General features: G+C 38.7%; 1 protein-coding gene and 1 long non-coding RNA gene across 4 annotated transcripts in view; one reads left to right on the top strand and one right to left on the bottom strand.

The window, feature by feature from the left end:
- LOC136882456 (uncharacterized) overlaps nucleotides 1-5724 on the top strand; it is a 58565-nt gene extending 52841 nt beyond the window's left edge. The window contains exon 3 of the long non-coding RNA XR_010861184.2: nucleotides 4593-5724. This is a non-coding gene — a long non-coding RNA (uncharacterized lncRNA). The remainder of the gene's footprint in view (nucleotides 1-4592) is intronic.
- Nucleotides 1-16839, bottom strand: part of LOC136882452 (uncharacterized) — a 48096-nt gene that overhangs the window by 17344 nt on the left and 13913 nt on the right. For 2 of the 3 annotated variants that reach the window (XR_011018739.1, XM_068229381.1), the window contains one exon: nucleotides 5865-6125. The exons of the other annotated variant lie outside the window; for it this stretch is intronic. Coding sequence is in view for 1 of the 2 variants with exons in the window: in XM_068229381.1 (XP_068085482.1) it covers nucleotides 6107-6125 (19 nt within the window). In the remaining variant the exon portion in view is untranslated. Of the gene's footprint in view, nucleotides 1-5864; nucleotides 6126-16839 lie in introns of those variants that run through there. 3 annotated transcript variants of the gene reach the window in all.

The raw sequence follows: 16839 nt of genomic DNA, 5'->3' as shown, positions 1-16839 counted from the left end.
CAGTGTATGTCTACCAAACAGCAACTACAGTACTCAACAAAAGAAATGATCCTTCAACCTACCTCAGATATTTACTGCAGATCACCTGTCACTTTAGTGGGTAAGAATCATACACTCTATATATGCCAGTCTTTTAATATCTGGTTGAATTGTATGTTGTTCATTAATTTTTCAATGATACATACGTTAGTAAGATCTCGAAAAAAGGAAATTCTACGGCCGCCACGCCCGTCACCCCCCCCCCCCCCCCCGGTGCCCGAACGGCTACATTACGAATTGCCTTTCTTGAAAGTTGGCATCTCTGCACCTGGGTGACTGCCTTAAATGCAGATCAGTAGTGATTGATTTGATAGGCTTAATTATAATGCTTGTGGTAATAAGGAAAACGATGCATGTATCAAACAATTTGGATGTCAGGTGATCTGGAATTAGGGAATGAGAGTAATTTATTCTAGTAGGTCTCTATGCTAGATGTTGCTGGGTTGATAGCAGAGTAATGGGTGTGCCGCATCCCTGTGCTGCAATCGATATGGTTGATGGATGCCATGGCATGTCCTATTTTATCAGGACATGTTCTTTTTAGACCATTTCATACCTGCTGACTTTATAAAACCAAAATCAGGAGATATAATTGGTCAAAACAGTTATTCTATGTGTGTTAAGGAATACAGGACTACTATGGTATGTCTGAAAACCTGACTTGCTGTATGAGACTGCACATCTCTATTCCCTCACAGGAAGTATGTGAGAGATGATCGGTCTCTGATAAGCCTTCCGAGAATAGTATGAACTCGTGCTCCACGTGTGAATCGGTCATGAACTTAGATGTCATTATTACTTAGCAAATGCATAGATTAATACATTGAATCATGGGCCTGCAAGATTATGCTAAGTGCAATGCTATTTTTATAAAGTAATAAATTAAAATTTGCCAAAATTGTCTCCAAATGGCTTGTAAAATCTCTAGAAGAGTCACTAGTTGCTATCTTTGAAATTCTGTCAATGTAGCGACTATTCTCTAGAATTGGTTAGACTGATGTGAACATAGCAGGCAAGAGCGAGAGATTGACAATTGATATACAGGTTTCAATAAACATCTCTTATTGCTCGTATTAAGCCTATATTTCATTTCAAAACAGCCAATGAGTGAAGGACTCCTGGCCACTGGTGTACAAAACTGAAATGGTGGGATTTGAAAATGTTTGAAGTTCATAAAAAAAAAGCTAAAATCTGGAGAAATACTGTAATAGAATAATTGGGAGGTGGGAAAAACTGTTGAAAATTGTGAGTCTCCTGCCTAAATTAGGAAAGTTGGCAGGTATGCCATTGTCTGGATGAATTATTTTAAAAACCTGAAGTGTCCTTTTTGTAGTGAATCTGGCAGTGTGGCCTGCAGGCCTGTAGGTGACCTGACATACACACACTCCCTGTGCCAGGGGAATTAACCAATTATGGTTACAATTCCTGACCCTGCCAGGAATTAAACATGGGACCCCTGTGATGACAGCCATGGAGCTGGACACTGAATGGGGTTATCTGTTTTACTAGTTCGTTCTTACAAATATTCTTCATTACACGATGGCATCATCGATACATGGAAATGTGATTACACTATGCATGGCTTACATTGTGATAAGACACTACAGTACCCTGTCACTGCTATGTTAATGTGCGACAGGAGATAACCGAGATTTGAAGGAAGCCTGCTTTAAATGGATGGTGCTGTATTCTGAATTTTCATGCCAAGTCTGTCTAAATCCTTTGAAATTATGTGAAATCTTTAAATTAGTTCTGCAATTTGAAATAATTCCTGAATGAGAGTAGTAATGACCCTGAATATAACAAGTTGCTGTCTAGTCAGAAACGAGTCAGTTGATTGTTGTAACCTATGCCTTTATTGGGAAGTAACTCCAATAAAAGACTGATCTCTGTAGATAACAGTAATATACAATTACAGTAAAACCTCGTTAATTCGAAGTCGTTGGGACTCCAAAATCTTACTTTGAATTACGTGGTTTCGAATTAACCGCCAATTCGCAATTCAGAAGTACCAACCCTTGCTGCGTTACAAAATATTCTAAGGCCCGTTACTGCATGCAGTTAACCTTGATTCACAGTTTATACCTTTCAAATGCCATCAAAAAAGAACTATTTCCAAAATATATCCCAGAAGGTGCATTTACAGTATTCAAATAATGCACTCGGATATTTCACTGGTAAACATAACCTCACGCAGGAAAGAAAGAAAAAAAAGCATGTTTCAAAGACGAGGAGAAATCTATGCTGGCTCCCATGTGCAAGTGCTTTATTCATTGGATTACTATACTGTATGCATTTTAGATGCCTTGTATTTACACAGAAAGTACCCGATGCCCTTAAAATCGAACTTTCTTATGACTCTATCCTTGTACGATTTCCCGCCATGGCACTTCTCTCGTACTTCAGAAATGTAAACACTTGCCGCGTCACAAAGTATTGTAAGATCCATTAATACATGCAATCACCTGGATTCACAGTTTAAACCTTTCAAATGCCATGGAAAAAACTATTTCTGAAATGTATCCAACAAGGTGCATTATAATGTTCAAATAATATACTTGGATAAATCACTGACAAACATAACCTCACGCAACGAAAGAAAAAATCGCACAATTCAAAGACGAGGATAAAGTATGCTGGTTCCCCTGTGCAAATGCATTATTTTTTGGATTTCTGTACGGTTTGCATTTTTAGATGCTTTGTACTGGCATGGAAAGTGCCCGACACCCTTAAAACATTGTAGCTTATCAAACTTTCCTATGACGAGGGGATAATGTATTTCGCGTCCATGTTCATTGCAACGCACTACGATGACCCCCATCCCTCACACTGTAAGATTTCCCGGCTGGCAATTTCTCCTTTAAAACCATAAGACCGTTTGGGCTTGCATTAAAATAAAGCAATGCAGTTTCATCGGAAATGGCAATATGGTGCCTACGAATTTATTATATGAGCCACGTTTTTTCGTCAACTGTCGACATCGCCAGTGTTCGCAGATTGTTTTCCCACACACTGCCTGTTGCGTGATATTACGGCGTTCCTTAAAAGGTTGAATACAAAAGAATTCAGATTTCATTCAACTTGGCAATCATGAAGCGCACTGTAGACCCACCGAAGTGAGTGTAAGTGCGGAAAGCTACCCCTCCACGATCCGGAACGCGCGTTCTACTATGACGCGGATAAATTTAGAGTTGAAATTACTCTGTAACATACTATTGTTTTAAAATGTAAAGGCAGTTTCGAATTAAGTCTGAACTTTGGTAATGGGACTGACATTGTACTTGAATTACGAATTATCTGTATTTTGAATTAAACAATTTAAATAACATTCAAAACTGTATCATGTTTCCGGGAAGGAGAGCTTCTTCGAATTAGGTGGGATTTTGAATTAACCGATTTTGAATTATAGAGGTTCTACTGTAACATGAAGTACAGATGTATTATAAGACTGGCAGATTGCCATGTTCTTGTTAGGCAGGGTTGAGTCCTATGCACTGAAGTAGGTGTTTTGAGTTCATCACTGACATAGTGGTACACTTTTCTGTTGGGTATATTTTCATTCTAGCTGGATGTGCAGCTAAGCAGCCATATCCTGTTTCCTATCTGAACATGCCACTGCTTGTTTCCTTGGCTTGCTTTTATTTCTGTTTCATAGGTCATTTTTTTTATTTTTTATTCCTTCATTGTAAGTTGGGTAGCTTCTTTCTCCTCCCCCTGTTGGTGGGGTATGTAGATGAATACACCCATGGTATCCCCTGCCTGCTGTAAGAGGTGACCAAGGGATGATTGAATTAGAACCACAAAACTGATTGTAATTAGCACCACTCTATGTGGAACACCATGGGCTTATGTTGCATGTGATTAGTAGCACTGTGAGTGACACTGTTGGTCTGCGTTGCCTGTGATTCATACCCACTATGCGAGAAACCCCACGATAGTAAGAGTCCCTGTGTGAGGTGGCACCATGGGTTTGTGTTGCCATTATGTGAGAAATGCCATAGGTGTTACCTGTATGATGTAAAATACTTGAGTAGCATCATAATGTTTGCAACATTGTGAGTGCTATTTAATCTAGTTTTTGGGAAGGAAAGGCATTGTGGGTTAGATCCATTGTCTTAAGTTCATAATTGTTGCTCATTGTCATTGTGAACTGATAATAGGAACTGTTTCAAAATAGAATTTGTGAAAATCCTCTTGATTGTTCAATGTAACCTAAAGGAATTTGTGTATTTTTATAAATATGATAGATATTCCATACATTTTGAATATGGAAATGGATAAATTTTGTTTAAGCATGTCAAAATATATACAGAGTCTAAATTCAGATTCAGTGCAGGATTTGTCCTTTTTTTGGCATTGTCCTCTTCAAGTAGTTTTGTCCTTGTATTTGTTTGCATCTGGTCACCCTAATGACTTGTCTAAATGAACCTTGATAGTATTGTTTCTAATTGGTGTCATTGTTTGGATGTATACTAAATTATTATATATTAAATAATATTCTAAATATTATAATTCAAAGGATAAACTTTCAAATATATTCTTTTTGTTTGCAGTTGCTGAGAGCTGTATTTTCCTGTACTGCTTGGAGTAGATGGAGATTTGCTATGGCAGTTAGAAAATTATTCAGCAACCAAGCCAAGAAAATGGTGCATTTCTGAAAATAAGTACTGTACAGTTTTTCCAGAAAGATTAAGGACAATGATTTTTACAATGTGATCTTGTTATTACTATGTGATGTAACTGTTAATGCTGAGAAAGATGTTTGTAGCCCAAATACTTTTCTATGATTCATTACTTTCAGTAAATTTTATAGTTTAAAATTGTGACTCTGACAATTAAATGCAAAATAAGTAAATGGTGCAGTTTTTATTGCTGTTATATTTTAAATGGGCAAGGAAACATGTTGCATAATTCTATTTGGCATCTTACATTAAGTTCAGAATGTGGAGCAATTGTGTAAGAAAGCTTGCACTGTTCATTCTGTTTTCACTTTCAGCAATGGTACCAAGGGGCATAGACATGGTGTTATATCAGTTAATGGTACTTTGTGTTTTTAAATGGAAATATGCTCTTTTCTATACATCAACATAAATTTAGCACTGTGATTATTTTGAAAATTGAACAAGTACTTGTTGAAGATTTAATGTATTCAAGCTTGCAAATGAAGCATGTTTGAATAAATCTCATTTTCTAAGTACTTGTCTGATTTTCAAAATAGTCATGGTGCTGAATTTGTAAGATTAAAGCTGTATAGAAAAAGTGTAGTTCAATTTAAGAAAACAAAGTTGCCACCATTACCTCTGAAAATGTTGACACCATGAAGTACTGTAAATCTGATGGTGTGCCCCTTATCATTGTTCAAACTAAGAACAGAATGTCTATTTAGTAACTATTCAGGTGGACAAGTTAGTTCCATAGCTCCCACTGCTTTCTACATACATTATGCTATTCGAGAGAGTTGCTTCATGTCAGGGTTGCAAATATGGAACTTCTTTTTACTGTTCATGTGTTCACTGTTTGTAATCTAAAGTTGGCAACTTTACTTCTCATAATGCAATGTTTATCTGGAAACTTACAGAAAAATAAACTGTTTAAGGTATAGAAAAACTGCAGCAGTTGTAATATTTCCTCAACCTTTGTCAATTGTAGTATTATTATTGTAATGTTGAGAAAATTATGTAATAAAAGATGGAAATAACAGATGACTTGTTAATATACATTCCTTATATTTTCCTTTCATGTAATAACCATTTTGATTTAATATTTTTTAGGTTTTTCATTCTGAATAAACAAATTACAAAAGTTTGGACTTAGTTTTTTTTTTTCCTTCTTTTTTCTGACTTAGTTTTTTCATTTACATTGACAATATAAATATTAATTATACAAAATGAATTTTGGACTTAATTTTTTTGCTCAATTTATGAGAAAATTAAAAAATAATTGAAAAAATTGTAAAAATAATTGAAAAATCTAGCAAAATTTGCTCATTTTGAGCAGAAAAACATCTTTAAAATATACCCTAAGTCCAACACCTCATTTCAAGTGTCCAGGTTCAGCGTCGAAACTTTTAGGAATCACGGACTTTCCTGTTCAAGAAAAAAAAAATGTAGAAAAATTAATATTAGTGGGTACATCTAATACAGTACCGCTATTGCACAAGAAGAGAGCATTTTCACTCCCCCACCTGCGCAATAACAGTACTTGATACATATCACCGAAGCACCTGTAGAAACCACTGTGTGATCAAAATTGACTTTCAGCCTATTAGGTTGTGTTACGTACATGTAGCACGTGTTGAAGAGACATTAAATAAATACAGAGCAAAAATGACCAGTCGGATTCGAACCCACAACCTCCTGATTTTGTGTCGGTTCACCAACCAATTGTGGGTTGGGATCGCACTGGCGTCCGGTTGGCCATTTTTGTTGTGTACTTAACATCTCTTCAATACGCACTACATGTACGTAACACAATCTAATAGGCTGAAAGTCTATTTTGATTACAATGCCGTCATGAAGATTCACCGTGTGATTCTGAGAATTCTTTGAGGCAACCCTCATAATATTTAACCTTAGAAATTTGGCCGGTAGGGTTTAGTCATCTCAACTAAAACACTTCACACAGGTGTTTCTGCAGGCACAACAATTAGCTGTTAAAACATTAAATACAGCAGTACTGCCAACAATTGGAAGTGTGAATATAAATATAATGCACACAATTGCCTACAAGTGAAGAAATGTAAAACCACAGCCTGTTTCCAGTAGTTCAAATGGGACGAATGAAGCCCCCATTTAGTGGCGAGGACAGGAATTGTGCCGGCTGCCGAAGCCTGTCACACTCCTCTGGGGCAATGATTAATGACTGACAGATGAAATGATATTGGAGGGTGCTGATGGAATGAAATATGACAGGGAAAACCGTAGAAAAACCTGGCCCACATCTGCTTTGTCCAGCATGAATCTCGCATGGAGTGACCAGGATTTGAACCGTGAAACCCAGCAGTGAGAGGCCGGCGCGCTGCTGCCTGAGCCACAGAGGCTCATTGGTGAAGAAATAATCTAGCAAAATATTTATGAACCAGCCTAATTTTACCACAGCTTAAAATGTCACCATTATTTCTCTGGTTGGACCACACTGATTTTTTTGGCACAATATACTTAGCAGCCGTGACCTTAATTAAGGTATATTTGGCTGGTGTGAAAATGGGATACAAAGGACTGCTGACAGTCGGATTTGAACTCACAACCGCACGGCCAACTCTGCTCTGTTAGAGTAGGTCTCTTCTACTCTTAAATGACTGCTTCCTGGCAATTGGTTTTATTAGTATTATTAAAGATTTTATGATAATTTCTCAAAAATTGAATCAAGATTAGTTAATGAGCTTAAGAACTTGCCAAAAGTTCAGATTATCGGTACCATTTAAAACAATAATGACTCACCACTTCCAAAAGTTGCAATACTACTAGATAATAAAAAAAAACCCTAACAATTTCTGACAAGTATGGACAACTTTCTGATCACTGACTTACACAACAACATAAATTGGTAGGCCTGTCTATTATATTCAAATTTATATTATAGTTTTTCTACCCTAAGAGTTCAAATAACTAGGGTGAAAGTTCAGCAATAAATAGCTTTTTTTTTCTTTTTAACACAAACTTTGAAAATTGAAACATGATCCTCAAATTGTAACAGGGAATGAACATGTTATTGTCGATAATGTCATGACAGCTACGAGATCTCAAATATCCCATGTGCACTGGCCATACAGCGAGGAGCTGCCACACTCAATATTCATACACTACTTTTTTCAGTACAAGCGCACAAAATAGGAGATGCTCTACTACACATTTTGAGAACCTAGGGTCTGAGAGACCAGCTTAAATATGTCTGTTACTATTTTCCAGATTGCTGACTTTTAGTTTTACGCTAATTTTAGGTATTGTATTTACGTAACTTACGGCTATTACTGTACAGTACCACATCGACAAACCTGAGTTAAGGTATAAGTTTGCAACTCAAAACTTCAATGTAAGCACGACATTGACGTACGAAATACTGCCGCAGCCTTTCAAATCACAGGCGACTACAATCCTGGCAACAAATTCCATGCCCTGTGTCCACTGGGGTCTTATTATTGTATAATAGGAGATGCCCTACTGTACTGAACACTTGAGATAGAGAGCTTCTTGTCTGAGAAGGCAGCTCAAGACTACCTACTGCACTGTCCACAAGGTGGCCCTGTCTTATCGTATTTATGTATTATGTTCTTGTTTGAAGAGGAAGTACAACTGGGCAACCATCCTCTATATAACACTAATCAGAGAGAACTATTGGAAGAGTTCCGACACTTCAGAAAACGAAGGTATCGGCCAAAGAAAGACAGCGGCCACGAAGGGCGTGAAAATGAAAGACTCCCTAGGCCTCGAGTGCTCTAATACCGTCGGGCTCGGAAAAGAACAAGAATTGACCAAGGGACGTCGGACAGGATAGATGAAAGTGATGAACCTGGCGCAAGTAAGAAGCAATGCCAGGACTCAGCTAAGGACCCCATGTTCGCCAATCCACGCTCCAAAGTTCAGAGCCCCTGGGGCTCGTATTAGTCTCCTCTTACGACACGCAGGAGATACCGTGGGTGTTATTCTACCGCCCCCACTCACAGGGGAATATTGCCATATGACAGAACCCCGGTATCCATCAATGGTTTATATATTTTCACACCATATGAAGAGTCATACAAAACGATGGCCTAGTACTGGTAGAGTTTCACCTTGCGAATGGGGAAGTACATAGCAATGTCCTCATCGCTGAAAGGCTATACAGGCATCATCCATCACGATGAGAGTTTATTTCTGAAGATTGACGAATGCGGGTGACTGGTCTGTTGCAACCAATATGAGGACCCTTCTCACACCCAGCTTTGTAGCGAACAATGGGCCCTGGCAAGTGATCCACGGACAGGATGATCAACCAGATTCCCTACAATTTGGGCTGTTAACTGTCACTGGTAATAGTACCTGGAAGAGCAATGTGTGGGATGAAGAAAACCACTACGGTCAAGTCACTCCAACATTCTGCTGTGAAAATCTGGACTGTCGTCTCATTTGGCTAATCAACAACCTGCTCATATGAATGGCCATGATTACCCGTGGTTCACAATGGGTTTTGCCTGAGTTGTTGAAAGATGTTCATTTGGCTGTTTGTAAGACGATGAGGCTACAGCACGACCTCACTCACAACGATCTGGATGCTACATCTCCTGGTTGCTGGATTGGAAGAGGAGGCCCTATTACTTAGCCAGCGAGGTCACCCAACTTGAATCCACTTGATCATTTGGTATGGGGATATCTAAAATGATTTATGTGTAAAAAAACACCAGCGGACACAGACAGGATTGTAGTCGCCTGTGATGTGATTCAAAATACACCCGAAAGGGTGCAGAAGAATCTTGTATGTCAATGTCATGCTTGCACTGAGGTTTTGAGCAACTGATAAGGTACTAAATGGTACGTTAACGATATGGTACTGTACAGAAATAACCAGCGGCAGCTCGTGTACAAGTGCACATGAACACCCAGAATCTGGAACTGGAACCCATGCCATTCTTAAACTACTCTGTATCTAACTTACTAATTAGAATTCTGATCTGCCGTGTTCTACACTTCAAACTTCCAGCATTGCTTGCATGTGCACATCGGTCTTGTGCCCTTGCTGTGACAGGTTTCGTGCATTCGTGAGTCATGGAGACATCATACCTTACAGAGATGTAACCATTTGGGAAGTGCACACATCCAATGCGCTCTTTCTTCACAGCTCTAGTAACCAAACCATCTTTAGAGATCCTTTACCAACTTGTACTTCTTTGTTTTAGACTTCAGTCTCCTGCAGTCTTAAAGCTGGTGAAGACTGGTTTAAGTTACTGTACAACAAGTCATTGTGTATGTACTGGCTTAGAAAAAGTACAATCGTGTCTGTCAATTGAGTTTTCTTCTTCTTCTTCTTCGTCTTTTCCCGCTCATGCGGGGTCGACGTTTTTGACAAGTCTTTTCCATTTTTCTCGGTCCCAAATGGTGTTTTCAGTTAACTGCTTTTCTGCGAAGTCTTCTCGCACACAGTCCATCCATCTTCTTCTAGGTCTGCCTCTCTCCCTCCTGCCCTTCACCTCCAAGTCAAGCACTCTTCTTGCTACATAGTTCTCATCCCTGCGCTTAATGTGACCATACCAGAGCAACCGCCTTTCTTGAACTTTCTGTGATGCTTGAGTAACCTTAACACTGCCTCGTATGAAGCTGTTCTTGATATGGTCTTTCCAAGTAACACCACACATCCATCGTAGCATTTTCATTTCGGCTACATCCAACCGCTTATTTTGCGATTGTACTATTGGCCAAGTTTCTGCACCGAATATCATGGCAGGTCTCACCGCACTTTTGTAGACACTCCCTTTCACTTGGACATTTAGTCTCCTGTCGCAGAGGACACCAGACAGCCTTTTCCAATTTAACCAGGCAGCCTGAATTCAGTGTGTAATTTCCAGATCTAGATTGCCATCATCAGATACAGTTGATCCAAGGTACTTGAAACAATTACTTGCGAGGAGTTGATTTCCATCCATTTTCACACTATAATTTCCCTTTCCACCGAGGCACAAGTATTCTGTCTTATTCCGGCTGATTTTAAGACCTCTATCCTCCAGTGCTTTTTTCCAGTGTTCTAGTTTAAGTTCAAGTTGTTCTCTATTAGTGCTGCATAGTACGATGTCATCTGCAAATAGCATGCACCAAGGAGCTGGATCTCTAAGACTTTCAGAGAGAACATCCATTATCAGATTAAAGATATAAGGACTCAGCGCAGATCCTTGATGGAGACCAACTTCAACTGGAATGGTTTCCGTTAGCCCTACACTGCTTCTAACTTGCGTCTTTGACCCATGATATATGTCCTGAATGATGCGCACATACTTCTCTGGTACTCCCTTGGATCTCATGCATCTCCACACTTCTTGGCGGGGCACACGATCATAAGCCTTCTCTAAATCAATAAACACCATATGTAATTCTTTCATCTTTTCTCTGTGTCTTTCCATGAGCTGTCTTAGAGAAAAAATGGCATCTATGGTTCCTTTCCCTGGCATAAATCCAAATTGTTCTTCTGCTATTATTGTCTCCGTCAATTGAGTTTTCAAATAGACTTATTTATTTTGATCAGTCGAGGCAATCATTAAAAATTATTTTCGTGTGGCTATTTCTAGCCGGGTGCAGCCCTTGTAAGGCAGACCCTCCGATGAGGGTGGGTGGCATCTGCCATGCGTAGGTAACTGCGTGTTATTGTGGTGGCGGACAGTGTTGTATGTGGTGTGCGAGTTACAAGGATGTTGATAACAGCACAAACACCCAGCCCCCGAGCTATCAGAATTAATCAACGAAGGTTAAAATCGCCGACCCGGCCGGGAATCGAACCCGAGACCCTCTGAACCGAAGGCCAGTATGCTGATCATTCAGCCAACGAGTCGGATGAGGCAATCGTGAACTCGATAGATGAAATATTAAAAAGTGACGCTTTGACATGCCAACAGCGCAGTTTACTTAATATGTTATCATAGAAATGTATTTACTTCTGCTCTCCCCATTTGGAGGCTGCCAAAAGGGCACAGGTTGTGCAAAATATATTGTCTATAAAAAGTTAATATACCATATTATACATATTGCTGTGAAATGTTGTGAAAACCTAATTTTCTATTTGACTAGCCACCACTGGAAATGACTGTACATAATATAAAGCTGAATGTAAATAAAATACACATAAAATGTAGCTGTAAATAATCCAGACATTTGTGATAGTGATAGCCTATCTCCGAATGTTCAATAGAGCATCCCCCATTTCCTGTTTAAATTTTGCATACATTTACTGAAACATGGGATAAAATCTAATTGAATGTGGCAACACTTTTGAAATACAGATGCATAAGTTAATTTCCTTTTATATTTCTGCCATTTTGTAATGGGCAAAACAGATATAAAAAACTTATCTACATTTCCAAGATATTCATATAATAACAAGGTCACACGGTGGACTACAACGTAACAACTTGAACCAGCGATATTGTTCGCCACGATAAGTTTACACCCATCACGTTGATCACTTCAAAACTAAATCAATGATCTGCATTGAGGACTGTCGCCCAGGTGGCAGATTCCCTAGCCTTTTATTAAACGTTTTTAAAGAACTTCGACATTTATTGAACATTCCCCTTCATAAATTATTCCAATCCCTTACTCCCGTCCTATTTGGCCCAATTTGTCCTCCTGAATTCCAACTTTATCTTAATATTATGATCTTTCCGACTTTTAAAAACTCCGCTTTAGGCTATTTTACAGGAAACCTCAACACTTGAGATAAGATCAAGGCAATATCCTCTGTAAAATAATACACATTCTAACCAAAGAACTAAATGAGAAAGAAAATAAGTAAATTAGCCAAAGACTTTATTCACACTTCTTCGGAGATCAAATATAATAAATATATTTCTCTACCAAAGCAGTCCACGGACATATTTATATTTTCAGTTTAAGAACATCTACAAACTGCTTCAAGAAAGTTGTCCATACCTGCTATAAAATGTTAAATTCTCTTGAATACCTTCATTACAATGTAGGAACATTTCAGACATGACCATTATAACGAACAAACAAATCAAGAGAACTTGAAGGACCGGAAGGAAGAAAAACTAAAAGAACGTCTGAAACCAGTCAGCATAAAGCACAGAAAGAGGCAAGTTCTTCTTCCAACCAGGTTTTAACTACAGCAACTCAATTCAAAATTGTCAACAAAAGCAAATTATTCTGTTTCCAAATCAAAATTTTCTTAAAAGGTCAATTCCTTATTATTTGCAGGGCTACCAGCAAAAGAGACAGGGAAATTAAAAAAAAACACAATGCTTTAAATATTACTTTTAAAGAAGTTTCTTCTTTACTACCAGGAATTAGTTTCTCTTTGAACCAGGAATATACTTGTAATCTAGAAATAGCCCCTTTCGTTTCAAATTATGATTTGGACAGGCCTGTGATTCCCTAAAACAGTGCTTTCGTCATCATTTGTTGAATAATCAAATGATAAAAGGATTGTTCGACATGCGACTCATGCTATCAAACTACAGTATACTACACCAGTGTATTGGAAGCTTCCCAGAACTGGACTGCAAATCGATCACTTCAGAATATTCCTACTGAAAGGCATTTGCCATTTATATCTTCATTTTATGTTACTTGAAATCACCATTCCCGGATACACTGACAATGTCAACCAAGTTATAAATAAAATGATAGTCTTGTCCGTAGTCTCAAATATACTTTATACGTTATGAAGGCGACTGTCAGAAGAGGCGGCTGGTTTCACGAAGCAGGAGAATATAGCAATGATGGGATTGGGTGAGGAAAAGGAAGAGAAACAATCTCCACTGGAGTAGGGATAATAACCAACAACATCCTAGGTAAGTGATTCGATAGAATAATCAAGATACAGTTAAGTTCATTTTTTTTTCTATTCTGCTTTGCGTCCGCACCAACACAGATAGGTCTTATGGCGACGATGGGATGGGAAAGGCCTAGAAATGGGAAGGAAGCGGCCATGGCCTTAATTAAGGTACAGCCCCAGCATTTGCCTGGTGTGAAAATGGGAAACCATGGAAAACCATCTTCAGGGCTGCCGACAGTGGGGTTCGAACCCACTATCTCCCGATTACTGGATACTGGCCGCACTTAAGCGATTGCAGCTATCCAGCTCGGTCAGTTAAGGTCAGAGAATGGAGTAAAGTGTATGCACCCCCAGGCTAGGACGCAAAGAACAAGAAGATGACAACACTGGGGAGAGAGAAATAAAGGATGTCACTGTCATGGAAGATTTTAATGCAATGCAACAGAAAAAGGAATGGAACAAGTAATTGCATCTTTTGGATATGGAAAGAGGAAGAGAAGTTGGTGGATTTTTGTGTGAGAAATGGGTTAAACGTGGGCGAAACACAGTTCGGGAGAAGAATAGTAGAAAAATTTCTAGATATGGATGGGGAAATAGAAGGAAAGACAGTAATAGATTACTTCTTGGTGAAAAGATCAAATCATGTCCGGCTCGTTGGCTGAACGGTCAGCGTACTGGCCTTCGGTTCAGAGGGTCCCGGGTTCGATTCCCGGCCGGGTCGGGGATTTTAACCTTAATTGGTTAATTCCAATGGCACGGGGGCTGGGTGTATGTGTTGTCTTCTTCATCATTTCATCTTCATCACGACGCGCAGGTCACCTTCGGGTGTCAATAGAAAGACCTGCACCTGGCGAGCCAAACCCGTCCTGGGATACCCCAGCACTAAAAGACATACGACATTTCATTTCATTTCAGATCAAATCATAGACAGTTGTCACATGTAACAGCCTTGCCAGAAGTTACCTTTGATGCACGTGAGGTTTCTTTTTCTCAACCAGAGTTTCTCCTTTTAGATCCACCTTTTTACATCTGTGGTGATATGCCCGGCACTGGTCTGTGGACTTTGTAAGAGAAGTTCCTCCTACAGCTCACAATATGTAATAGAATCAGCCTTCAACTAGAAATGAACTTGAATTTTCCCAAGATCAACACACCAAGAACTCATTCAACCACAATACTTGCATAACACAAACATAATCAGTGTGCATTTAGTTTTCCAAATGTGTGTTTCGGATACAATTTATGTATCCAACTTTACGTATTTTAATTTATTTGCATGTTTAGCATATTAAAAATAACTAAGTTAATGTCCTTTAATTGGCATTTTGACAGATCTGTTAGCAGAATCACCCATTCTCTTTTTAAAGCGTTTTAATGTAGCCTTGTTTCAATTTTTCTTTGTCTTTTAACTATGGCTGATGATGTCGTAAAGTGGACGAAACATGTCCCATTCTAATAAGTCAATGTTATTCTTAATAAGAATAAAATATTTATTGTACTGTAAAGGCAGAATTTTTTCTAAAAAAATTCTTCAAGTGACAAATGAAATGGCGTATGGATTTTAGTGTCCGAGGTCATGTTCAATTCGCCAGTTGCAGGTCTTTAGATTGATGAGGATGAGATGATGATGAGGACGACACATAAACCCAGCCACCGTGCCAACGATGGTTACAATTCCCGACCCTGCAGGGAATTGAACCGAGACCCGTAACCAAAAGCCAGCACACTAACCATTTAGCCATGGAGTGGGACGTTCAAGTGAGGATACGGGCTAACAGTGAAATTTGTTTCTTGCAATCATCATGGTTTATAAGCAGCGAGTGGCGTGAAAAGAAGGTGACAGTGGTTCGAGCTGTACCTAAAAAATCCCGAGACAATAACCGTTGTAGATGAGATCAAAACATTTTCCCATGTCTTGGGATATTGCTCACAAGGCGAGACTCTGTTCAGGGATTGCGACAACGCTTCCTGATGTTGGGTACACTGCTCACGAGGAACTGAAAGAAGTACATGATGTACAGACTTTTGAAGGATCTGCATTTATCAATCCAACTATCATACTTGAATTTCACGCCAGCCAACTTTGGAACTGGACAAAGAATGCCACTTATTACCTTGAGAAATATAAAAGCAAGAGGGATTCATGGTCAGCACAAAGGGAACTGTAACAAAGGTTGCATATCCCTTATGAATCATGAAGAAAGTAGCCCTCGCAGCCTGTTGTGGTGCCACACGAGAGTGCAGCGCACCAACTGGCATGCGAGATGAGCTGCGACACATTGCCGTACTCCTGCCATGGAGTGATCTGGACAGGTCTTGCGGAAGGACCCTCTCACTGTAGTCTCCAGCCCACTCGTGACATATTCTATTGTACATGAGAACTTTATTCCTTACCCTCGATTTCATTTGCTTTAAGATAAGGCTTCCCTTAATATTTGTGTTCTGGCAAGGAGAATATGATTGTGACTTAAAGCACGCTCAGGAACTGACAACAGTCAGAATCATTTTGTAAATAATGCACATTTAAATTGAAACAAGAAATCAAGTGGTTCAACCTTTTCAATACAAGGAAAATAAGAAATGTAATGTTACATTTTTGATTAAAAGCGGTAGCGGTTTCGACCACTATTCTGGGTCATCATGAGCCGATTAAATAAAAATATAAAACAATGCATGGGAAAACAATAAGTAAAGGATAAGTCTTTCACTAAAAGCAGTTGAAGAAGCACTATAACACTGCGTGATGTAAGATCCTAAAATCCAGAAAAAATCAAAGATCAGTCATTTAAATAAAGTAAGATGAAAGTTCTTGAAGAGTAGCACAACATATGTAATGTCGGGCACTGTGCTTCTAAATGCTAATGAAACTCGGTGAATAGTTCAATGATTAAGTCTGCAAATACTTCTACGCGCGAAAATATACAATACAATTTAATATAACTGGAGTATATATTAATGTTTATAGGATCTTGTATGATAGATTCTTTAGAGATGCAGAACAGTTGACATAAAAAAGAATTGTGAGGAGAAAAATATTAAAAAGCGCAATATTGGAAACAAATGAAAAACGCATTTGCACAGCATGTTATTTCTTGAAAGGTATGAATTTGAATGTTGTAATGATCTGAACTGTGGCTGGTATTATAGTATAAAGTTCAATTCGGATGTGTGGTTTTTTTTTTAAAGGAAAGATGCTTTTTTTTTTTTTTTTTTTTTTTTTTTGCTAGTTGCTTTACGTCGCACCGACACAGATAGGTCTTATGGCGACGATGGGACAGGAAAGGGCTAGGAGTGGGAAGGAAGCGGCCGTGGCCTTAATTAAGGTAC

The sequence above is a fragment of the Anabrus simplex genome, chromosome 10, assembly GCF_040414725.1.
Source record: "Anabrus simplex isolate iqAnaSimp1 chromosome 10, ASM4041472v1, whole genome shotgun sequence".
Lineage (NCBI taxonomy): Eukaryota > Metazoa > Arthropoda > Insecta > Orthoptera > Tettigoniidae > Anabrus > Anabrus simplex.
This window is presented reverse-complemented; position numbering and strand designations above follow the sequence as displayed.